The sequence below is a fragment of the Dromiciops gliroides genome, chromosome 2 (genome assembly GCF_019393635.1).
Source record: "Dromiciops gliroides isolate mDroGli1 chromosome 2, mDroGli1.pri, whole genome shotgun sequence".
NCBI lineage: Eukaryota > Metazoa > Chordata > Mammalia > Microbiotheria > Microbiotheriidae > Dromiciops > Dromiciops gliroides.
The window spans coordinates 278,441,581-278,468,237 of record NC_057862.1 but is presented as its reverse complement, the minus strand read 5'-3'; the positions used below and the strand labels follow the sequence as shown (position 1 = coordinate 278,468,237).

The window sequence follows — 26,657 nt, the reverse complement described above, 5'->3', positions numbered from 1 at the left end:
AGACCTGATTTAAGCCTAAGCCCTCCTGATCCCAAATTTAGAGCAGAGGTGGTAAACACATAGTCCACACCACTCCCTGTCATGCCTGAACCAGATTAAAATGCAATTGGGAAATCTTTAATAAAATAAGTTAAAATACAATAAAACATAGGTAACATTACAATTTAAAACTAAATCAATGTATGGCCCACAGGGTCCTTATGTATGAATTAGTAGCCCCTATTTCTATTTGAGTTTGACCTATCTGCAGTAGAGATGCTGCCTCTCTTAATAGCTCTCATCCTGACTGGGGTGACCTCTCAACTCTCTAAACCTATTCAGACACTACCCTCTATTTAGCCCCGATTCTGCTCCCACTGCCCCAGATCATCACTCGGTGAAACCTCTCTCAGGTACTCTCTCGGACCACTTGCTTTGACATTAGTCATCTTTGACATTAGTTATACATTGCCTGGAGATGTTATTGATTTTTACACAGGCATCATGATTTTGTTAATTGGCCCCACGAACATCTTCTTGCAGCAATCAGTCTCTGTCACATAGTTTAGCACTTAGTGTATAATTTAATACATTTTGATGCATTATTTATACACTTAGCACATAATTACATACTGCATTATTCTGTCTAGTACTACCTTCAAATACATTATCTTTATTTTCCCAAAGAAATTGTAAGTTACTTGAAGGCAGGGACTTGACATTAATACATTTTTATCTTGCTTACTCCTGCCATCTCTATTAATGGTCTGGAGACTGGAGAATATATACATACACACATATATACACGTATGTATGCATGCTATATATATATATCTATATCTGCTATTATCTTTAATAATCATGTTTAGGATGGTTATGTTGTAAACTCTCTCCCATGGAAAGAGATACCTTCCTGCCTTTTCCTTTAGTCTAGTTGAAGAATGTCCCCTGGCAAAGCTGCATGCCCAAGAGTGGAGGATAGAATAGAAGATGGAGTTGCTTTCTTACCTAAAACCCACTTCATGATAAGCATTTCTGTCCATGAGAACTGGGTGGTTTTTACTCTAAAGATTTGTTTTGGATAATCCGTGGTGGTCTCATTGGGGAGGGTTTTAACGCCTTCAAACCGGTCTGACGCATTCAGAACTAACAATCCCAGGAAGATTGTGAAAGAGACTGCATGGGCCACAAACTTCATGAAAGGGCTCCTCAGGGTCCGTCCTAACTGCAAATAAAATATGAACAAGACAGATGATTAACTTGGGGGCTCCCTTTCCCTCTGGCACTTTTCTTTCACAAAAAGCTCAATCAGAGGATAATCCAGTTTGGACAATGTATTAAAAGCTACAGACTGAAAATACATCCCATGACATCTTCCCATGTCCATTTTCAGATAATAGGATGATATATTTTTGACAGGCCTGATCCTTTTCTATTTCAGAAGGCTTTGTGGGATTGCTGAAGGAAAGGGATTTAAAATATATTTTCAAATCACTTCTATGTGTTTTATTCAGGTCCACAGACCTAAATTTCCCTACCCCTCCTACAATAGCAGACTTGATAGAATAAACCAAGCCTTAACTAGAACTTTTAGAACCTGGGATAGAGATTGGGGTTTGAGGGGACTCCTTCATTAGAGATCGTAAATCTTGAGACTCAAGGTTCCATTTGGGAACAGAGCCTGAGACCCTCTTCCCCCCAGGGCTGGGGTGGGTAAGAGAGACAGGCCAAGCTCCCTTGAAGCTGATGTTAGAGAACACAAAAGGGCATGATCAGGAGCTTATCTGTGGCACAGACACAGTTTGGGGATAAAGCATTTCATGTGATAGATTTCTAATTGTTCTAATTATTCTTACTAATTAGTTTCAAAGCATAGTTATTTCTGTTGATGGAGTTCAAATATTGCTAATAGCTTCTAAATGTTGACATTTGAGAGTAAATTCCTAGTTGCCTGGTACTAGTTGCAGCTATTGAGTTTTAACATTATTTACTAACTGAAATAATATAAAATAAATTATTTTATATTTTTGGTATAATTTAATAATTTAAAAAATAATTTTGAATCTTGGAGACTCTATTGGGTCTTTTTGCATTATTATTGCTTTGAAATAATCTAAAAGATTCCAGACTCTTCCTTCTTCTCTCTGGGCTTCAGTTTATCTATCTTTAAAAGGAGGAGGTTATATGAGATAATTCCCAAGTGACCTTCCAGCTCTGACATTCTACAAGTATATAATTTTAAGAAAGAGCAGGGATACTACCTTTCTAGGGCAGCTTGGTGGCACAGTAGATAAAGTACCAGGCCTGGAGTCAGGAAGACTCATCTTCCTGAGTTCAAATTTGGCTTCAGACACTTACTAGCTGTGTGACCCTGGGCAAGTCGCTTAACTCTGTTTACCTCAGTTTCCTCATATGTACAATGAGTTGGAAAAGGAAAGGTCAAAACACTCTAGTATTTTTGCCAAGAAGAACACAAATGGGGTCATGAAGAGTCAACATGACTGAAAAAAAAAGACTGAACAACAACAAAGTACTTTGCTGGCTATGAGTAATAATCCTTATTGATGGACATATTGTTAAATGACCTCACTTCATTTGGTTTTCCTGACAATTCTTTCTCAGTGCTCTTCAGTTCCAATATAATCCAGGACACTAAGCATTTAAGTGCCTACTTGTATCTACTAGTCTCTTGGGAATGCCAAGGTCAGGAACAAAAAGGAGGCCCTTTTGCGTGGAACACAAAATGAGTGAAGGGAAACAAATCAACCTAGAAGGCTAGGTTGGAGCCAGATTGTAAAGCTCTTATTCTTTATCTCTCATTTGGCTGAGCAGATGAAAAATAATTAGGCCAAATAGGAAAATATTTCTGAAGCATATTTGGAAGTTCTTTGTAGGTGATTAATAAACACTCCTTGCTAGATTGATTGAAGTTCACTTGAGGTACATACACACTGGGTTTCCTGTATCCCATTCATTCTTCTACAGATTCCTGTTTGGCCTTCAAGGACTTCACAACCTTGCTCCAAACTACCTTTCCAGCACTGCAATAGATTACCCCACTTCATGACCCTATGGTCCAGCCAAATTGGCCGCCTTGACATTCTTCCAACATTCCATTTCTCCTTCAACATCACCTTTTAGTATTACTAGATTCCTTCAAAGCTTATCTGGTGTCACTAACTTCATCAGGGCTTTCCTTCCCTCTCAAAGTACCTTGCATATATATATATATATATATATATATATATATATATATATATATATATATATATATATTCTCTCTCTCTCTCTCTCTCTCAAAATCTCTGTCTCTGTCTCTCTCTGTCTCTGTGTCTGTCTCTCCCTTAATAGAAATGCTACTTGAAGGAAGGGATAATTTATTTAACTTTTGACTGTGCATCTTCAGCCCTTAGAACAATACTTGGCACATGGTAGAAGTCTAATAAATGGTTACTAATTGATTGATTCATTCAGACTTTCAGTCCCAGGAGTAGAATATATACATGGGTTACAGATTATGGGTTCATAAATGAATCAATAATAGGGGTCTCTTTACGTAAAATTCTTCTAATTAAGAGTATGTCCAATATAACATTTATAAAACAGATGGGTTGATAAATGCTATTTTAATATGCTTCAGTATGGTAATTATCTACTTTAATTACTGTAGTTATTAGCACAACATGATTGATTATAATTAGAATGCTAAACTAAGAAAGTACCCAAACTAGGGGAAATTGTGCTTATTTTCATCTTTCAATTTTACCTGAATTTCTGGTCTTGCCTACAGAAGACCTAGAAGAACTGTTTACAAGACATGAAGGGATGGGATGATTCTGGGAGAAATTCAGTTAAGTCCTCCTGCCTTGTGTTCTGAGGCAAGTATGATTTCTGAAATACCAGCTAAAGAGGTTAATATTTGCCAATTTTTTATGAAAGAAATGAATATTTCCATGTTTTTGTTCAGTCATTTCAGTCATGTCTGACTCTTTGTAACCCCATTTGGAGTTTTCTTGGCAGAGATACTGGAGAAGTTTGCCATTTCATTCTCCAGCTCATTTTACATATGAGGAAACTGAGCAAACAGATAGATTTAAGTGACTTGCCCAGGATCACAAAGCTCATAAGTGTCTGAGGCCAGATTTGAACTCAGGAAGATGAGTTTTCCTGACTCTAGAGCCAGCACTCTATCCACTGAATTGCCTAGCTACTCCAACATTTACATGAGACACCCAGAAGAAGGAAGGGGTTTCTGTGATTTACTCGACTCTCAATTTGATACTAAATGACTAAAATGAGGAATTGAGAGTTTTTTAGCCAGCAAACAGACATGCACAATTGAAAATGTTTTAAATAGAAATGTTGATATTATTTACACAAGATAATATAATTAACATTTATTGTTTATTGCCTGTTGAACATTATACCCAGCAGTAGGGGAGGTGAAAGTCACACATTTACATAGAAATGATTTGAGTACAAAAATATCTTGAGAATCATAGTGAAAATTATTGAAAAAAGCACTAATTCTAGAGGCAAATCTCATCTCTGATGTTTAATAACTCTGTGACTTTAGGCAAGTCACTTACACTGCACCCAAGTTTCTTCATAAAGAAAAGGGGATTGAACTTAATGACCTTTGAGGTTCCTTCCAGCTTTAAATATATGATCCTATGATCCCAATGGGATCTCACTTTTTCTTGAGGCAGTCCAGTCTAGTCTACTGTTGGAAAACATTAATCATTTAGAGTTCTTCATAGTGAGGATGGGGTTGTGGGAGGGGAATGTAGCATATTGGATAGAGCAATAGGTTTGAAATCAGACCTGAGCTTGAATACTGACTCAAACACCCTTAGTTTTCTAATCCTTAGTTTCTTCATCTATGAAAGGGCAATAATACTATCTTCACTGTTTACTCACAGTGTTGTTATGAAGTCAAGATATGTCTTAAAAACTCCATATAGAAAATAACAATAGTTATTATTCAATTAAGTTCATATCTCCCTCCCTCTCACTTCCACACATTGGTTCTCATTTTGTTGTTTAGAACCAAGCAAGATAAGTGTAATTAATCCTTCAAATATTGGAATACAGCTATTGCATTTCTCCTAAGTCTTCTCCAGGCTAAACATCCTTGGTTGCTTCTATTTATCCTTAGATTTAATGTTTTTGAGATGCCTGAGTATTTTCTGGACTAGCTCCGGATTGCCAATGTTCCTCTTAAAATGAAGTGACTAGAACCATAAGTAGTATTCTTCACCTCTTACCTATGGTCTCCACCACTTCCACTTTCATGCCACCACTTCCACTCTCATGCCTTTACTGATATAAGTGACTTTAACGTGACACTGTGCATTAAGCTGCAATGATAATGTGAATTCAGTAGGGCAATGTTGGAAGAACTGAGTAGGAAATAAGAATAAGATTGCCTCTAATTTTTAAGATTCTTGTGCACCCACATTTCCATTGAGAAACAATTTTAGGAATTAAAGCTGTTGTTGCATCCTTTTTCTTTAGCTTACTGGTTTTTTCTTCCTAATATTAAATAACTTTGTAAATTCTTTTAAATGTGTAACAACTCCTGGGAAAAATCTCTAATTTGTCCTAAATATCATTTGTTGGACCATCCCAGGCTCAATTTCGCATCCAGCTCTTGGGGATGGAAACCTAACTTTACTCCACATCTGGACTGTTTCTCTTCTTGGAATTATAAATGGGTCTGTTGTATAAAGCCCAAAGTTGATAAAACTTTGCAAAAGTTAAATGAAAAGTAATCACTGACTCTCTTCACTGCTCCTTCACAACAGGAAATAAATTCCTATTTGACTCAGGAAAACAGTAATTATACTTTAAAAGAATTCTTCCATTTGACATCAGGCCACCAGATGACACAAGCTAAAGAGAGGAAGTTGACTGGTAACTGAGCAACTGAGTCCAGACTATCATTAAGGCTAATAATAGAAATTGCAGTCTTGGGAAGGTTTAGGAACTGGGTCTGCCAGAAACTGAACACAGCTTAGAGAAAGTAAAGAGTCCCTGGTTCATAGTCTAATTATACAGCAAAACTGATCTTCCTAAGAAACCAGTAAGACAAGGCAACTGTCCTATATACTTGGGTCACACATAGCTAATAGAAAACAGGTTTAGTGATTGTGAAAATAACAAGTAGGCAGGGTCGGGGGTGGCTAGGTGGCTCAGTGGATAAAGCACTGGCCCTAGATTCAGGAGTACCTGGGTTCAAATCCGGCCTCAGACACTTGACACTTACTAGCTGTGTGACCCTGGGCAAGTCACTTAACCCCCATTGCCCCGCAAAAAACAAACAAACAAACAAACAAAAACAAGTAGGTAGGGTCTAGTAAAGGAAAGGTGCCACAAAAACCAATCATAAACTAGATTAAATATGTTTTATGCAAAATGACAAAAACACAAATACTACCATTAGCTATGAGAAGATATACCATTTCATGGTATAGTAAGGAAAGGGCTAAATATGGGGGCAGAAACCTTGCATTTGAATTGCTGCTCTGCTATGTACTACATACTACACATATGACCTTGGACAACTTGCCTCAATTATAAAATGAGGCGGTTGTTCTTGATAACCACTAAGTTCCCTTCCAGACCTCCTTTTTAAGAGGGTTCCCTTTGAAACTTTTGGACAAATCACACTGCTTCCTTATTTATCCAAAAGAAGAATTATCTTCTGTCTCTCATAAGCACCTGTACTTAATACATCCTTTTATAAATTGAACTGAAGTGATGAATGTGAAGGTTTTTTTCCCTTAAATTCTAGTATTAGAGGTCATTTTCCACGTGATCTGTGACAAATTTGCCGTCTTGTATTTAGCTCGTACTTATGATGCCCATGTCTGACATCCATCCATCCATCCATCTATCCATCCATCCACATATATGGTTATTTATATATTACCAATATAAATATACATACATACACATGAATAAATGTATACATATCCTATATACGGAGTAGCTCTTCAATTTCATTGGCATAGGAAACTCCCGGGTGAGAAAATTCCCTCTACCAAATCAGGTTGCTTTAACAACATAGTCTTTAAGGGTTGCCTAAGGGAATTTAGGACTTAAGTAACTTGCCCAGGGATGCCTAATCTCTCCACAAATGCCTCTTCAGTATTTTGAATCAGGAATTGCCATGCTGCCACTGTGGGATATTAGCTGTAGTGCCACCACTCAGCAACCTTTGAGGTTAACTCTATTTTATTTATTATTCAGCTGAGATTATTGCTGGTATAGTCTCCTGGCCCCTAGGTAACACTTTCCTTTTTCCAGAATTTTAGGACCTAGCTTGTGGTTTTCTTTTTCACCTCAGTACTTGCCCTCATACTTGGGGAAGATAATATATGATCACCCTTCATATGCTCCATATTCCCTATACATCAACTTTTTCAACTTCCAGGAAACACATCTTCAATCCAACTTGGGGCCCTATAGGGATTTGTCAAACCTTTGATCTCACTCTCACCCATAACCAAGATACCTCATTTTATTACTTTGAAATTTCCCTCTTTAATCATAACTTCTAAACATTCCTTATTTTCTGTGCTCACTCCTAAATGTAATTCTTCATCTTCTAGGCAATCTTTAGCCACGCTATCCCACTCTGTTCTTCCTATCCATTATCCTTGATCAGGACTCACTTTTTTCCCTTCAAAATCTTGACCCTAGAGCTGATTAATTCACTTCTTTTTTTTTTTTTGAGGCAATTGGGGTTAAGTGATTTGCCCAAGGTCACACAGCTAGTTAGTGTTAAGTGTCTGAGGCTGGATTTGAACTCAGGTACTCCTGAATCCAGGGCCAGTGCTTTATCCACTGCGCCATCTAGCTGCCCCAATTAATTCACTTCTACTCTGTCTTCTACCCTTGAATCTTTGGCCCCCATCCTTCTGGAGCTCATGCTCTGCTGATTCTTCATTCTGTATCTACCTTCTCTACCCCTGAATTCCACTGGAGTAAGTTTTACAAGAATTTATGATCTTTAATTTCTATTCATTCATTCATCCATCTGTCATCTATCATCTGTCTATCTATCTATCTATCTATCTATCTATCTATCTATCTATCTATCTATCTATCTATCTATCTATCTATCTAGCTATCTTTTCATTATTTCTAATTTCAACTAGGCTCTTACTAATGACACAGAAAATCTTTTATTCTTCCTTGAATGACTCCCCATTCAAGTCCCCCCGCAGCTTTCAAACATTTTCCTTTCTTCTCAAGTCTCTAACCCCCAACCACAATACTCCCCTCCCAACAGAAAACTTGTTTCCTACTTTACTTGTTCACCTTATTACACATCTCAACACCTCTCTTCCCTTACTCTGGTCTCTGACAAAGAGGAGGCCAAGGCCAGCCTCTCTAATCATGTCTTTGCTTCCATTCCCTCTTGTTTCCTCAGGGATCCTTCTTTTTTCTCTTAGCTTTAATTTCTCCCTTTCTACCAATTCCTTCCCAGGGACCAGTAAATGTTCTCAGTTCTAAATCTTGACATTTAATCTCTGACCTTAGTAAATTTATGCAGGTTGTCTTTCATGCCTGAGGTGCACCCTCTCCTTATCTCTGTCTCTCAGAGGTTTTGTCTTCCTTGAAGGCTCAGTGCAGGTACTAGCCTCTGATTCTTCCTGTTGTTACTGCTTTCTCCTTCCTTTGAATGCCTTCACCCCAATCCCCCAGCCTCTGCTGTCCCATTCCACTTATTATTTAAGTTCAGCCATGATGCCTCATTAGGGCACAGAGATGGGCTTGCCCTCTTAAAATCTCTGTCATCGGTTCATAAACTATGTAAGGCCCTTTCTAACTGCAAAACTTTTGAATACAGAGTGATGGATACTATGTTTTGAGTCTGAAGACTAGCTGAGCTAATTTCAGAGGTCTTATAACCAATCACAATGTTGCCTGAAGGGTAATAAATTTTTGAGGCATAGCAACTCATAAAAACTGCCTTAGAGTCACAGAAATAGTACAATCCATGCTGGCTGTGGGGGTACCCACACTGACAAAATCATAAATCCTTGAAGTTTTGACATATTTAAAGTTTCAAAGCATTTTTCTCATAACAGCTCTCTGAGGTGGGTCATGAAAGGTTTATCATCCCCAGTTTACAGATGAGAAAACCCCAAATCAAAGAAGTTAAGGACCCAAAACACATAATAAATGTGGGAAATGGGCTTCAAGCTCAAGTTCACTGACTTCAAATTCAGGGCTCTTTGCCTTACAACACATGTTGCCATACAAAATAATAGCAGCTTAATATTTAAATATTTTAAGTAAAATTTAAATAATGTTATATAAATATATAATATTTTAAGGTTTATAAAATACTTTATGTTATTATCTCATTCAGTTCTCACAATAGACCTAAAGGGTCTATTGATCCTTCTACTGACCTTATTGAAGGGTATAGACCCCCATTTTACAGATGAGAAAACAGGATCAGAAGTGTTTAAAAGGATTGCTTAGGGCTGGAAAACTTATATGTGTCTGAGACAATTCAAGCCCCTTCTTGACTCTGTAGCTAGCACATGATTCAAGACACCATGCTGTATAGACATAGATGAACCCTTCTTTTAAGTCAGTTCAGTTCCAGGATGTCCAGCCAGACATCCCTTCAAAGAGATCCCAATGTGTTCTCCATTTGTGTGGTTTTTTTTTTGGGGGGGGGGCTAGGGGAGGCAATACTTTGATATTTCTCCAAGTCATTTAACTGCCACTGTAATAGACTAGTAATCTACTTTAAAGGCAACAGATTAGCTTCCAATGTTGTTTACTGATTTTTCTTAACAAGTCCTGTGACTAGTTTATAAGTATGATTGATTATGCCTATGAAGAGGGAAAATGGATTGCAGTTCTGATTTCATTATTAGAGAATTTCCAGGTGAGGAAACTCCCTCTACCAATGCAGTTTGCTACCTTTGCAATCTGTAGTCTTAGAGAATTGTATAGAGTACTCCAAGGTTAAATGACTTGCCCAGAATCCCACATTCTGAGGTTATATGACTTGTCCAGCATCACAGTCAGTATGTGTCAGAGGAGGGATTCAGTCCAGTTCATATTAACTTTGAGACCACTTCTTTCTCCTATTCCACAATGCCTCTCACCTGCAGGAGAAACTATACAAACACATACACATATGTATATAAATCACATATGTATATAGGTCTTTGTATGTCCATAATCTCATATTCATTTACCTTTTCTGCAGGTGAGTGAAGCCCCATTAAAACATAAACAACAACAATAACATACCCCCAAAGGACAAGTTGAATTCTGGGGTCCCTTGTAGTTCTGACTTCCTGAAGTCATTTGCCCTCATTTACTGACCTTCTCTGAAAGCTTCCGAGTATTCATTTGTTTGAACCTGCTCAGCTTTGTTTCTGATGATAAGTGGGATTTGGAGGTGGTGGGAGGGGATAGGGAACCCCTGTCCATGGAGGCTTTTATTCCTCTCAGCTGTTCAGCAGACCAAAACCAGTGAAGGATACCTGCTTTCCATCATCTCAGCTTGCCTCAGCCAAGGACAGCTTTTCACAGAGCACAAGGCCAATGTGCCTCCTCTGCTGGAAAATCATGTGTTTTTATACTTTGATATTTCTCCAAGTGAGAATAGCTAAGTGGTTGCCACCCTTTGATAGACTACTCACTTCACAGATGGAAAACAAGCCTCTGGAATGGTTTCTAGTCTTTTATAGGTAATTCTAGGACTAATTTTGCAGGATGATTAAAAAATAAAAGTTAAGAGAAAAAGCCAATGTCTCCTATGAAGAGGACTTGTTTGGGTAGATTTCTTCCCCTCTTTGAGCCTCATTTTTTTCATCTGTAAAAGGAGGAAGTTTGGACCAGATGAACTCTATGGTGCCTTTAAGTTCTGGATCTATATGTGGTCCAATGAGAAAGATTCCTTTTAGTAACTAACATGAAAAATCAAAGAGCCAAGATTATAAATTTGAATTCAATATTAAGTAATATAGAGCAGCTGAATAATATATAATTTAAAAATATTTGGCATCTGATTCTTTTTATAAAGAGTACATAAATCATAAGGAAGTGTGGAAGAAAGATCCTCCCAGAATACAAACCTATGGATAAGGACAGAAAATTGCTTTTTCATGTCATCCAGATTTCCTTTATGTTGGGCTATGTAACCTGATTGACATAGATAATGAAGAAAATAAAGCAAAATAAAGCTAATATTATCTACATAGAATACTTCCATTGTCATATGTTTGAAGACAGATGCACATCTGCACATATAGAATAATAATCATAATAGGTAATATTTACATAATGCTTTAAAATTACTGTATTCTTGAAATGAGAAAGTCTTAGGTTCAAGTCCTGCCTCTGATATGGACTGGTTGTATTATCCAGGGCAAGTCGCTTAATTATTCAGTGCTTTAGGTAACTCTTTAAGACTATAAGTTACAGGGGGCAGCTAGGTGGTGCAGTGGATAAAGCACCAACCCTGGATTCAGGAGGACCTGAGTTTAAATCTGACCTCAGACACTTGACAATTACAAACTGTGTGACCCTGGGAAAGTCACTTAACCCTCATTGCCCCACAAAAAACAAGAACAAAAACAAACAAACAAAAAAAGACTATAAGTTACAGAGATGGTGTCTATAACCTTTGGTTATTGCAAAGGATGGAAAGACGGACAGAAAGAAGGAAGGAAGGAAACAAGCATTTATTAAGTACCTATGTGCTAGGCACTGTGCTAAATGCTTTATAAATATTTCTTTTCTTTTTCTTTTTCTTTTTTGCAGGGTAATGAGGGTTAAGTGACTTGCCCAGGGTCACATGCCTAGTAAGTGTCAAATGTCCGAGGGTGGATTTGAACTCAGGTCCTGCTGAATCCAGGGCTGGTGCTTTATCCACTGTGCCACCAAGCTGCCCCCATAAATATTTCATTTGATCCTCATAATAATCCTAGGAGATAGATGATTTTATTATCCTCATTTTATAGTTGAGGAAATGGAGGCAGACAGAGGTTAAGTGACTTGCTTAGATCACACAGATAAGACACAGTTAGTGTTTGAGGCTGAATTTGAACTCAGGTCTTCTTGACGCCAAGCCTAGTGCTCTACCAACTATACTGCCCAGATAAGTGCTCTCTGTACCAATGAAGTCACAGGTCTGGTCTCTATCCCTTTACATATATTATTTTATTTTATCATTTTTATCATAACTAAGTGTGTCATGTCTCTATTTCACTAAGCATATACCAATAATCAACAAACTTGTATCTTAAAACAAATAATATTCATTTTAACTTGGGAATAGAATAACAAGCATAAGCATAATGGTTCATCTTGTCAAGTTCTCCAAAAATCGTTTTGATGATCCATTAGCTCTTAATGGAGACAGATGCCCTCAACAAGTTAACAAGTTATTAGATGGACAAAAGAAACACGGGCACAATGAGCTAGTCTGCAGATTGTAGGTTCACACACCCGCAGAGCTGGAAAGAACCTTAAAGATTGTCTTGTCTTAGCTCATCATTTTGAATGAGAGCCAGAGAATTGAAGTGAGTGCTATTCCAGCAGCAAGGTTGGGAAATTTGCAAAGAATTGTTTCCAGTCTGCATATGAATATTCTATTTGTGTTTGGATCCCCTGCATTATCTTGCCTTTCCCTTTAATGAAGAAATGTTTCTTCTCAATGAGTAATGCCACCAACAGCTGGTTGTTATGACAGAGTTGGTTATATTTGACAAAAAGCTCAGTCCAAGGGGCAGGTAGATGGGGCAGTGGTTTGAGCACTGGCCCTGGAGTCAGGAGGACATGAGTTCAAATCTGGCCTCAGACTTAACACTTACTAGCTGTGTGACCCTGGGCAAGTCACTTAACCCCAATTGCCTCACCAAAAATAAAAAATAAAATAAAAAAAGCTCAGTCCTACAATCAGCACAAAGAATCGAAGAATCGAACAATTTAAGACTTGGTGTCTTAATCCAGGTGTCTTCTAGATCAACCCACACCCTATAAGATCCTTGACAAGTGGTTGTCTAGCCTCTGCTTGAAGATATCCAAAGAAGGGGAGCTCATCCCAATACATTCCACTTCTGAACAGTCCTTATTGTTAGCAAGTGTTTTTCTTGACATCAAATCTTTTTTTTTCTTTTTTTTTTGGGTGAGGCAATTGGGGTTAAGTGACTTGCCCAGGGTCACACAGCCAGTAAGTATCAAATGTCTCAGGCCGGATTTGAACTCAGGTCCTCTTGAATCCAGGGCTGGTGCCCTGGATTCTATCCACTGTGCCACCTAGCTGCCCCAACATCAAATCTTAACTGGTCTTTTTTGTGACTTCTACCCATTACATCTAGTTTTGTCCTTCAGAGTCAAATAGAAAAAAATTTAATTCTCTTTCCATGTGATATCCCTTCAAAACCTTCAACAAAACTAGCATGTTTGTGCTTATTCTTCTTTTCTTCAGCATAAACATGTCCAGTTCTTTAAAATAATCTTCATACATAAGGAACTCAAAACGTTTCACTATCCTGGTTGTCTTCTTCTAGTTACATTTCAGATTATTAATATTCTTTAACATTTAGCTATTAATTTTCATTAACAGTGTGAAGGGTAGAGAACAGATTATCCTACTTCTGTTCCAGGAAACTATGCCCCTCCTAGTGCAGCCTCTGATTGCCTTAGCTTTTTTTTTTTTTTGGCTGCCACATTAAGCCTCTCTTATTGGGCTTGAGGACCACCAAAACCCCCAGATCTTTTTCACATCAACTCCTGTCTATCCCCTTATATTTATGGAGATGATTTTTTTGAACCCAAGTATAGGATTTTGCATCCTATTAGATTTATCTCCATGCTTTGGTGTGTCAAAATTCTTTTGGGTCCTGACTTTAGTCATATAGTATGTTGTTTAACCCTCTCACCTTTGTGTCACCTAAAAATTTTATGAACACACCATCTATACCTTAGTCCAAATCATGGATAAAAATGTTAGACAGCAAAAGCCCAAGTGGATACCCAAGGTATTCCATTGGAGACCTCCTGACAAATTAATATTGAACTATAAACAACTAATCTTTGAGTCTAATCATGGTCCAAAGGGTTTGGGCTTCATCTGAATGCATTATAGTTTGACCTTTGTTTTTTCCTGAAGAATATTATAAAATATTTATAAAAAGCTTTGCTAAAATCTAGTTAACCTATATCTACATTCTCTCCCTCATCTACTAGTTTAGTAATCCTGTCAAAAAAAGGAAATCAAGGGGCAGCTAGGTGGCACAGTGGATAGAGCACCGGCCCTGGAGTCAGGAGGACTCGAGTTCAAATCCAGCCTCAGGCACTTAACACTTACTAGCTGTGTGACCTTGGGTAATTCACTTAACCCCAATTGCCTCACCCCCCCCCAAAAAAAAGGAAATTAAGAGGTTTTTTTGAATGATCTGTCTTGGTAAAGACATGCTAGCTCTTTGTAATTACAGAATCCTTTCTAGATAGCTACTAAACATCTCTTTAAGAACCCTTTCAAGAATTTCCCTAATACAAACACACACACACACACACACACACACACACACACATTTAAGGTAAACTAGGTGGCACAGTTGATAAATCACTGGCCCTGGATTCAGAAGGACCTGAATTCACATCTGGCCTCAGACATGACACTTACTAGCTGTGTGACCCTGGAAAAGTTATTTGACCCCAATTACCTAATCCCCCCCCCAAAAAATTTTAAAATAAGAATTTTCCTAATAATTAAAGCCAAACTTATTGGCTTAGAGTTTATAGACTCTCTTCTTTTACTTTTTGAAAATTGGGGTAGCATACCTATCTCCAATCTTTTGATACCTTTTTGATGTCTTTCCCATTTTTCATGATCTTTTAAGTAGATATGATAGTTATTTTAGAACCTGAAGATATAGCTTATCCAAACCAGGTTACTTGAATCCTTCAAGGGCAAATAGATAGCTAGATGTTCTCTTGATATCTTCTTATTTATCATGGACATTGATTCACTCAGTCATTTTTGTTCTGCTATGTCATGTCATTCTCCTTTGGGAGAAAATGGATTGGGGGAGTAAAAAACAAAAATAGGAGAAAAATCTGTCTTCATTCAGTTGTCAGTTATCATCCATTCCCTCCAAGCAAAAGTTCACTTCCTTTTTTGATCATTCTGTTTCTTTCTTTCTTTCTTTTTTTTTGGGGGGGGGAATGGGGGTTAAGTGACTTGCCCAGGGTCACACAGCTAGTTAGTGTCAAGTGTCTGAGGCTGGATTTGAACTCAGGTACTCCTGAATCCAGGGCCAGTGCTTTATCCACTGTGCCACCTAGTTGCCCCCTGTTTCTTTCAATATGATTTTAAAAGCCTCCTTTGTTGTGCTTAACTTCCCCTGCCAGCCTCAGATTATTTTGGTCTTTAGAATTCTTGACACTTTATAGGACTGTGTCAAATTTTTATATTCACCTTCCATTACCTTGTCTTGGTTCTATCATTTAAAATCTCAATTGGCTGATGGCTTTTCTGTGTATTCATATTAAACCCTTCAAAGAAATCCCATTTCTTTTCTTGTCACTGTAATCTTTTCCCTCTGTGTCTTTAGACTTTCATTCATGAGTATCTTCCACCCCTCCTTGGTTGACATCTTTCCCTGAAGATTTTTAGTCTGTGAGATCCTATCTCACAGTGCCTTAAATTCTGCTTTCCAAAAATCTAGGGTGCATGTTAGATGGTTCTCTTTTCCCCCTTACTTCTATATAATAAACTCTGTGATGGAGTGGTCATGTTCCTTGAAGGCTCCCATTATTTCCATCACAGCAACCAGCCCCTCTCTATTAGTGTGAATTAGATTCAGAATGGAATTTCCTCTTGTGGATTCTTTAATTCTTTAAAGAATGAAATTATCACCGACAAGTTAAGAAGCTACTAGCTACCCTAGCAAAGATTTTTTTTTCTGAGATTTCAGAATAACTGAAGTCCTCTAATCATTACTATATCATGCCTCTGTGTTATGTTTGAGATTTATTTCCCAAACTCCTTATCCATTTTTTCTTTCTGATTAGGTGGTCTGTAGTATAGTTCAAAGACAGAATCACTTCTGTTTTCCCCACCTCTTAACTTTACCAAATACAGTCCTTTATGCTTCCCTGGTCTTCTTCTGGATTTCCTCACATGACTATATCTTCTTAATAGACAAAGTTACTTCCCCTTCTGCTCCCCACTTTTACCTATCCTTATTCTTTTGAATGAGGTATGCTCATCCATACTGTGGTACAGGATTTTGATATGCTAAGTTTAAACTGAGAACACAGAAAGTGTAGAGATAAAGGATATATGGTTTTAATGACTTGATTTTAGGGAACTTTGGTGCTCCATTTTTAGTCTTGCTAGAAGTTTGGGAATTTCAGATATCATTCAAAAATGCAATATGGAAAAATTGATAAATAATTAAGAGATATTTATATACATCCAAAATATCTTACATGTTTCTCTTTTTTTAAAGTAAATGTTTAATTTATGCCTTTTATTACTGTTGTTGTTTATTTGTTTTCAGTCAAGTCTGACTCTTTCTGACCTCATTGGGGTTTTCTTGGCAAGTATATGGGATTGGTTTGCCATTTCCTTCTCTAGATCATTTTACAGATGAAGAGTCTGAAACAAACAGGGTTAATTGACTTGCCCAGGGTCACATAGCTAGTAAGCGTCTGAGGAATTCAGGAAGATGAGTCTTCTGAAGTCCAGGCCTGCCATCCTATCCACTGTGTGCCCTTATTTATACCTGCTTCCTTCTAAAATAAAAAAGTACAAATAAGCAAAAGAAATCAATAAATTGCTCATGTTTGATGTATCCTTATTTTATACCTGTAGTCAACCACCTTTCTGCTCAACTGGGGAGGGAGGTTGTATCCTATATATGTGTGTGTATGTGTGTATATATATATCTATATATATCTATAGATATAGATATAGATATTATATATTAATATATATGGAGAGATACACATACATACATATATACATATATAAATACATATACACACATCTATTCAGATTTAGAATTAGGTTTAGAAATCCTCTAAGCCTATCCTAACTTTATTTACTTTTAATTTAATTTTTTCTATGAACAAAAATCTCACTATCTACCCTTTCCCCATTAAAAGACAAAAGGAAAAAAACCCTCAAAACTACTATTCATAATTAAGTAAAAGTATCACCATGCCATTGGGGAGACACCATGTAAAGATATTTATGGGACGAATTGGAGTTAATATCAGAGAAAAAGCATGAAAATTAAGGAGTACTAGGAAAGGTTTTTTTTTCCCAGAAGATGGGATTTTGGCTGAAATTTTAAGGAATCCTGGGAGTAAAGGAGGTAGCAATGAGGAAGAAGAGAATTCTAGATGGGTCATGGTCATTGAAATGCACAGAATACTAAGATGGAGTGTCATTGCATTGCAAGGAGGTCAGTCACTGGATAATAGAGTGCCTGGAAAGGTATAAGATATAAGAAAATGGTGAAGGATTAATGGGACCAGTTTATAAAGGTTTTTTTCCCAGTTTCCTAAGTTTTGTTCAAAGACTGTGAGACCACAGGGAGAATCACCCAAAGGAGATAGCTGTCTCCTATAAATGGTTTTAAAGTGGATTTTATATTTGATCTCAAGGGTGAAGGAACTCGCTGGAGTTTTTTGAATAGGAGGATGACATGGTCAGATTTATATTTTAGAAAGATCAATGTGATAGCTTAGTGGAAGATCAACTCCAATGGGGAAAGATGATGCAGAGAGACCAATCATCAATTTGTTACAATAGTCTAGGCATGTGGTGATGAGGTTCATGCTAGAGTGATGGCAGTGTCAGAGGAGAGAAAGGGCATATAATAGAAATGTTATTAAGGTAAAATTGACAACTTGCAAATACATTGGAAATGAAAAATGATAGAGAGTGAGGAATGCAGAATGATGCCTAGTTTCTAAGCCTAGCTGTTTGGGCAGCTAGGTGGCACAGTGGATAGAGTGCAGCACCTGAAGTCAGGAGGATTTATCATCCTGAGTTCAAATCTAGCCTCAGACACTAGCTATGTGATCCTGGGCAAGTTACAACACTGTTTGCCTGAATTTCCTCATCTGTAAAATGACCTAGGGAAGGAAATGGCAAACCACTTCAGTATCTTTGTCTAGAAAATATCAGATGGAGTCACAAAGAATTGGACATGACTGAACAATAAAAAAGTAAGGGTTGCAGTATGTCACCTAGTTTGTAAGCTTAGGTAACTGGGAATATATGATGATACTCTTAATAGTAATAGGAAGTTAGGGAGAAGAGAGGGTTTTGGGAGAAAATAATGGGTTCAGTTTGATGTTGAACTTGAGATATCTACAGGACATCCATCCACTTGGAGATGTCCAATAGGTTATTGGAGATGTGGTTAGCAGATAGGTTAGGTCTGGATAAGTAGAGAGTTGAAAATTATCAGCATAGAGGTGATAATTGAATCTATGGGAGCTATTGAGATCATCACATGAAATAGTAAATAGGGAGAAGAGAAAAAGGTCTGAGACAGAGGTTGGGGGACATGTTTGTGAGCTGAATGAAGATCCAACAAAAGAAATTAAGAAGGAGTGGTCAGATAGGTAAAAGGAGAACTAGCAGAGAGTAGTCATGAAAACCTATAGAGAAGAGAGCATCAAGGAGAAGAGGTAATCAATAGTGCCATAGGCTTCAGAGAGGTCAAGAAGGATGAGGATTGAGAAAAGGCCATTAGATTTAGAGATTAAAAGATCATTGACGCGCAGTGGATAGAGCACCAACCCTGGATTCAGGAGTACCTGAGTTCAAATCCAGCCTCAGACACTTAATACTTACTAGCTGTGTGACCCTGGGCAAGTCACTTAACCCCAATTGCCTTACTAAAAAAAAAAAAGATAAAAGATCATTGACAATGCTGAGATGTTCAATAGACAGTTGGAGATGTGGGATTTCAGGTCAGCAGAGAGGTTGGGGTAGGATAAATGATCTGAGAATTATCTGCACAGACATGATAATTGAATGCACAAGAGCTTCACTCTATTTATGGCATAATTCCACATACAAAATTCTCATTAAGAGTAAATTGGAATGTCCCAGTATTCTCTACAGAATGGCTTTTTTAGAATAGCACTCTTCAAGCAGAGAAAACATTTGCCAAATTTCAATGTTTGATTTTAAAATATATATCCTCTAGGGGCAGCTAGATGGCGCAGTGGATAGAGCACTGGCCCTGGAGTCAGGAGTACCTGAGTTCAAATCCGGCCTCAGCCACTTAACACTTACTAGCTGTGTGACCCTAGGCAAGTCACTTAACCCCAATTGCCTCACTAAAAAATATATATATATATATATATCCTCCTTTCCATCCCTCATGCTGAAGACTATTAGTTCTCTACCTGCCATGAATAACATTATCAGGTGAGAAAGCTTAAAGAATAAGTGCATTTCTATTTCAGTTTCTCTTTTGTAACTGAACATACTATCTTATCTTTCCATTACTGGGAGGAAGAGGTCATAACTGCCATTTTTACAAGACAGATGATTCAATTTCGCATGTAGTTGACCTTCTCAAAATTGTCATATTTCTCATGGAATGTTTTCTAGATAATTTTAATTAGTTTTGGAAATCATCTAGGTTACTACAACTTTGGAGGACTTGAGAATAATCTTAAACATTAGACTGGAAAATGCCTCAAACATGCTACATGGATCTGTCTTCCATGGCTTCAGAGGAAACTTGCAGGAACTACTGAAAAATCCCCAACAGCTGTTGTTGGGAGGTAATCTTGTGTGAGTCAGTAGAATTGGCATTGGATTTGAAGTCAATCGACTTCAAAACTAAATGACCTGGGTACAATTCTTAGATCTAAAATTTGCTATCTGTATGGCCCTAGATAAGTTGCCTAAATTCTCTGTACCTTAGTTTCCTAATTTGTAAAATTGGGTTAATATTACCTTATTTCACAGGGTTGCTGTAAGAGTTAGGCAAGATAACTTAGGTGACATGCTTTGTAAAACTGAAAGCATTGTATAAATAGCAGCTAATTTTTTTTATTATGTCAAATAGTTGCACTTTGGAAATCATCTGGTTCAGAGAACAATAGTAGACTACTGTTTGATATGCAGTTTCCATGACCAAGGTTTGCATTTATTCTGGGAGGGAAAAATCCTAATCCAGATACATTTGAGTCATCTTTTGCTCCTTCATCCTCAAGGGCAAGTCTCCACTTAATGAGGCACTTGGGAAGCAGGGACACATCTTGGAAAAATTGGAAATTCTTCATCATCCTTTCTTATGTACTTGACCTCACTTCTCTAACTGTTATCCCTGCCATATCACAGGGGTTAGGGGGGACAGGACCCCCACTACAAATGTTGGCCCTACCTTCATACTAGAGAAGTCTGAGGTTTTTTCCCCTTTTTCTTTTATGGAGTATTTATAGTACTCTATTGTAAAATTTGGGTTGATATTATGCAATACTATCCATATATTTTATGCATTTCTGAGTTTCTAAACCTTTTCTCCCATCTGCTGGCCTTCATATGTCATCTGCAGTTTCCACAAAATTCACATCTAATTTCTTATGCTTACCTACAATATATTGAAATACAATCATTCAATGATTCTCCCCATCTTACTTAAAGTAACTACCTTAAACAAAGTACCTCAAACAAAGGTGTTAAAGTAGTTGAGAAGAGACCCTAATTAATTGGGAAAGATTGAAGGCCATTGGATGAAATGAAATGATAACATTACAAAGGAAATGTGTTCAGATTAACTGAGATTGTCATTCCCAATAACTTGTAATTAAAATAGCAATCTAGTTTGGAACCCAGACATTTGAATGCTAGATCTCCCTAGGTGAGAGAGTAGTTCCAGTCAAGCCCCTGAGAACAAGTCTCTTGATGGACTGAGCACATGAAAGCTTTTTTTTCTCTCTCTCTTTCTCTCCTTGACAATCTTGTCTCTGGTGGGCCAAAGATGTAGAATTCTCATTGATGCTTATTAAGGTCCTCCAGAGTCCTCAGAGAAAGAAAAATATCCAAGAATAATGGGTTATTTAAAGTTACAAAAGCAAGTATAACATACCTTTCATTATTCTACCTAGGGACATCAAGGTTCCCCATAGTTTATTCAGATGAGCAATATCAATATAACCATAGGCCTTTGTAGTAATATAGCTCTCTAGAAGCACAACAGATGCTTAGGATGCTAATTCCATATTGTAATAACTAAGAATATTCCTTAAATAGAGACTGAGAATCCTAGAATTCTAGAATGTCAGAGTGGAAGGTGAGTATCTAGTTCAATTTTCTCATTCAAGGGATGAAGAAAGTAACTCCCAGAAAATATGAAGTGACTGGCAGAAGGTCATGTAGTTAGGCAGAGCTCAGGCTTCCTGGCTCCTATCCCAGTACTATCTTCTTTGGGAGGTGGGTAGTAGGGGTGAGGTAGGAGAGCAAACCTCTCATTTCATCAGTATAGGGAATTCCCTTTCCCAGTGCTCAGTTTTGTAACTTCTAGTCTTAGAAAATTATCTGGAGGCACTGAGAGGTTAAGAGATGTGTCCAGGGTCACACAGCCAGTGTGCTTCAGAGAAAGGATTTCAATTCAGGTTTTCTAGACTGATGTCAGTTCACTAACCTCTATATCAAACTCTCTCTTATAGTGTTCTCATTTCACAATAACTATCTTTCTACATACCCAGGAGGACCTCTACTCCCTTTATAACAAAGAGGTTACTGTTTATTTCTTAAGGGAGTGGAAGAATTTTGATCCTTCCTCTTGCAACCATATAGAAATATCAAAGTGGCAAGAACAAGAAAGAGACTTGCAGATTTGGCAGGGTGCCAAAGAGTATGTTCTTTCTCTTTCCTGTTACCTGTCATCCCATATCCTATATCATTCATTCCTTACTTCTCTCACTGACTTTTTTCATCCTGATTTTTAAAAAATTAATAATAAAATTTAAAGAATATCAGAATTTTCCTTCTGGGTCGTTTCTACTTGGCAAATGAAAGCATAAGGATTTGTCTTAAGTAAGGTCTGTAGGTGGGGGTTCTAGAGAACAGGATCATAGGGGACAATGGGAAATAAATCATGTTAAGAAGAGAGAAGAAAACAAACCCCAAACCTCATCACCCCCATGAATCTTCAGTAGTGCCTGTACCTTGCTGCAGGGGGCGATCCAATAGGCTATGGCAAGGAACGGAAGGCCAATGGAGATCCCAAAGACAGCCAGGAACTTCACTGCTATGGATTGCTGTCGTAAGCCTGAGAGGTTTTCGTACCACATGGTGAGCAGCTGCTGTTGGCAGTTAGGGTGAGCAACGAACTGTGGGGGGAAACAACAGAAAAGAATACAAACAGGAAACCAGAATCGGTAGCTACCAAATGGCTTAAAAATCCACACTTTTTTGGACATCTAGGCAATGTTCTCCAATTGGTGTGCAAGTAGAGGTTAGGTTTGCTATGGCAGGGGCTCCTGCATTGGGTGAAAGGTCAGATTAAGGATTGTCCAATAATTTTCTGGTAACTTTGAGATCCTGTGATACTATTAGCCTTGACCAAAGAGCCTCTGAAAGTCAATTTCCTTGCACATGCATGCACATGCATGTGTCTACCCCATCACGTAGAGCTGCTCAGTTCCCAGGAGAGTTCTTTGGCAAGGGGTTGGTTAGAAGTAGAAGGAATTTCTAGGCAATGTAAGGTGGTGTAGTGCTAGATTATGAATAAGAAGACTAGGTGCAAATCCTGGCTCTGCTATTTACTACTTGTGTGACCTCGAATAAATTACTTAACCTCTTTTAGCTTCTGCTTTCTTAACTTTAAATGGAGGGGGTTGGACTAGATGATTCCAGAAGTCCTTCCAGCTCTAATCCTGTGACCCTATGGTCTATTCCAATTTCCTAATTCTTCAGATAAGGACACTTTAGCTAAAGTGGCTTGCCCACAGTAAGTGACAGAGGCAGCTTTTGAACCCAGGTATACCAATTCCAAATCTAGCAGCACTGAGCTGTTCTTGAGTACTCACAATTTGAAGAAATGCTCTAATTCTAACAACTTACAGTGCTCTAAATCAACATTCCGCAAATCCAAAGTGGGGAGGTTTAGGGAAGACTTCATGGAGCAGATAGCATATAATTTGATCTTGAAAGACTTAGTTGGAATTGCACAGGTCAGGGACAATGCATTCTGTGAGCACTGCATGGACAAGGACACTGAGTGATCCAATTGGGCTTAGAGGCCATGAAAGGAAGGAAACAGAGGGAGATAGATTTGCCCAAAGAATAAAGAAGCTGGCTTACATTTTAGTGATACTTTTGTATCACGGTTTTACAGAGGATCTTATTCATAACCACTCTGAATTAGAATATAATAATTCTTCTTCTTATTTTTTTGCGAAGCAATTGGTGTTAAGTGACTTGCCCAGGGTCACACAGTTAGTAAAGTGTCAAGTGTCTGACGTTGGATTTGAACTCAGATCTTCCCGACTCCAGGGTTGGTATGCTACCTAGTTGCCATTGAGTATAATTATTATTAACTAATTTTATAGATGAAAAACCTGAGGGAAGGGATTTGCTCTAGATAACAAATTGAGGATTCAGTAAAGCCAGGACCCAAATTCCCAGAATACTGTTTCCAAGGGAAGGCAATATTTCTTTTTGAGCAACATTTATTTGTGAGAATTAAGCTGTTCCCAAATGAACTTGCTGAAACTCATTGGTTTCCTTGGTGTTTGCACAAGTTGGATGTGCCTTCTGCATTTAGAATGAATTGACTTTTTAAAAGTTCACCCTGGAGTACAATGTATCTGTTTTTATTATGTTTGCCTCATTGGATGTTAATGAGACATTCAGTGACCCCTGAAAAATGTTAAATATTCTTTTTCCTTGTAAAAACACTATAACAGATCTTTATTTCTTTCCTTGGTGGAGAGAATATTGGATGCTTATTTGACTTTTTTGCATTGACTAGGAATTGACATTAGTATGGCATGATGCAACAAATTGGTTTTACTACCTAGGTGACCCTAGAACAGTCATTTCTCCTCTCTTGGCCTGTTTCCCTATTGATAAAACCATGATTCCCTTATCAAGAAAGGACATTAGAAGCCATTTTAGTCTAATCTCTCTTTTGTCTGTTTTGTTTTGTTTTGCAGGGCAATGAGGGTTAAGTGACTTGCCCAGGGTCATAGAGCTAGTAAGTGTCAAGTGTGTGAGGCTAGATTTGAACTCAGGTCCTCTTGAATCCAGGGCCGTGCTTTATCTACTGCACCACCTACCTGCCCCCAGTCCAATCTCCTTAAAGAAGAGAAGCTAAGTGATTTGCCCAAGCTTACACAGCCAGTAAATGAATACTGGAATTAAAACTTGTGTCCTGTCACTGCATCAGGAAATTAGACTCCAAGGAGGTTCCTTCTAGCTCTAGTTCCTGTGATCTCAAAGGCAGACTAGATCTTGAAGGCATTTTATGTCAACCAAAGTACTATAAGTCATGTAGTGGATGAAATGAGTATTAAAAAGAGATGATTATAGGACTGTGGCAACACTACTCATAGTAGACTTAATAATAACCACATACAATATTCCCCTCACCCCTTTACTGAAAGGAGGGAAGAATACTTCAACATCAACTCTCTGGAATCAAGTCTATTCACTGTTTACAAATAATACAATTTCCCAGATGGATTTTCTTCTTACATAAGAGATAATTAGTATCTAGTCAACAACATTTATGAGAACTTAATGGGTACATAGAACAATACTAGATCCTGTGGGTAGATATTAATGAAATAATAATAAAATTACTCACATTTCTATATTGCTGTGCAATTTACAAAGTATTTGCCTCCCAACAACTCTATGGGGATGGATAGGAAGTGAAAATATTTCATAGATGAGAAAACCTGGACTCAGAGAGGTTGTACTTGGTTCCCAGTCATATCACTAGTAAGTAAGGGAGCCCCAAATTGAAATAATGTGTTTCTTTTTACTCAAACAAGGAGATGGTACAGTTAAAAAACACATTTATAATTAATGGAACATCAAATTAGCACATTCAAATTGTTACACAGAAACTGAGGAAATGTGGAAAAAGGAAGATAAATGTCAGATGGCAGATCTCATTTTACTTCTTATTGGGGTACACTGAGAAAGAGAGGCTTTCTTTGATTAGATCTGTTAGGATTTTATCTTTATTTATCTATCTACCTATCTATCCAGTCATCCATTAATTTATTGATTGATTGTTTGATCGATTGATTTTGGGCAGGGAAATGAGGATTAAGTGACTTGCCCAGGGTCACACAGCTACTAAGTGTCAAGTGTTTGAGACCGTCTTTGAACTCAGGTCCTCCTGAATCCAGCCAGGGCCAGTGCTTTATCCACTTCACCACCCTTGGGATTTTATCTTTATTTTCAGAGTACCTTCTAAATAGGCAGGCAACAAACATTTATTAAGCACTTACTATATACCTGGAACTTTGCTAAGCACTGGGGATACAAATGCAAGGAAAAAGACAGATAGTCCCTGTCCTCAAAGAGTTTACATTCTAATGGGGGGAGACAATGCACAAAAGGAAGGTGAAAAGTGGTGGTTGGGTGGGCAATTGGGGAATGAAAATACCTAAGAACAGCATGATATTGAAGTCTGGAAAATAAGAACACAGACCTGAGGGGAATTAAGGTTAGACAGACTGGGCCTCTCTCTAAAATGAGGGCTTCCAGGACTAGAATTTACAATATTAGTCTTCCAGAAGCCTGACTTAAATGGTGGCTAGGTGTTTGGGTTAAACAAGCCACCAGTAATTGCCATTTAACCTTTATCTGCTTCTCTATGACACTACTGGAAAATGCCTTGATAGCATTTGTGAATAGTTTTATCTCTGCTATACTTTTGAAATGAAGAAAATATAATTCCTAATCCCAAAACAGATGGCAGTAACAAATAAGAGAAGTGAAAGGACATAGAATCAAATTAAATCCAGAGAAGATCATGAAGAAACTAGGGTGTATAATATTCAGAATCAGAATTTTTTTATAAAATGAAGGAGAGGGAAAATTATGATTATGGTTTTCAGGTAGGCCAATCATTTTCAAATTATCTCTCCTGGATCTGTTTTCAGGTCAGCTGTTTTTCCAAGGAGATATTTCATATTGCCCTCTATATTTTTATTCATTTGGTTTTGCTTTATTGTGTCTTGATTTCTCATAAAGTCATTAGCTTCTATTTACTCAGTCATAATTCTTAAGCAAAGATTTTCTTCAGAGAGCTTTTACACCTTTTCCATTTGTCCAATTTGGCTTTTCAAGCTGTTGACTTTCTTTTCATGACCCTCCTTCATCACTCTCACTTCTCTTTCCATTTTTTTACTCTATCTCTCTTACTTTTCCCTATCCCTCTCTTACTTTATCTTCAAAGTCCTTTTTGAGTGCCTCTATGGCCTGAGACCAATTCATATTTTTCTTGGAAGCTTTGGATGTAGGAGTGAGAGGGAAAATTATGGAAGAAAACAAGATTGAGGAGCACAACTGGAAACACAGAAGATAAAGTGTATCTCTTTAAACATTTTTTTCAATTAGTAAAAAAAACCCTGTCATCTCTCACATCAACCCTACCATTGATGAAGAAAGAATACCCTTG

At 37.7% G+C, this 26,657-nt stretch overlaps 1 protein-coding gene across 1 annotated transcript in view; it reads right to left on the bottom strand.

Annotated features, from left to right (window-relative positions):
• Positions 1-26,657, bottom strand: part of TRPC7 (transient receptor potential cation channel subfamily C member 7) — a 262,244-nt gene that overhangs the window by 92,285 nt on the left and 143,302 nt on the right. Inside the window, exons 4-5 of the mRNA XM_043980053.1 lie at positions 22,183-22,347; positions 988-1,204 (exon numbers count right to left, since the gene is read on the bottom strand). Coding sequence (XP_043835988.1) covers positions 988-1,204; positions 22,183-22,347 — 382 coding nt within the window. The remainder of the gene's footprint in view (positions 1-987; positions 1,205-22,182; positions 22,348-26,657) is intronic.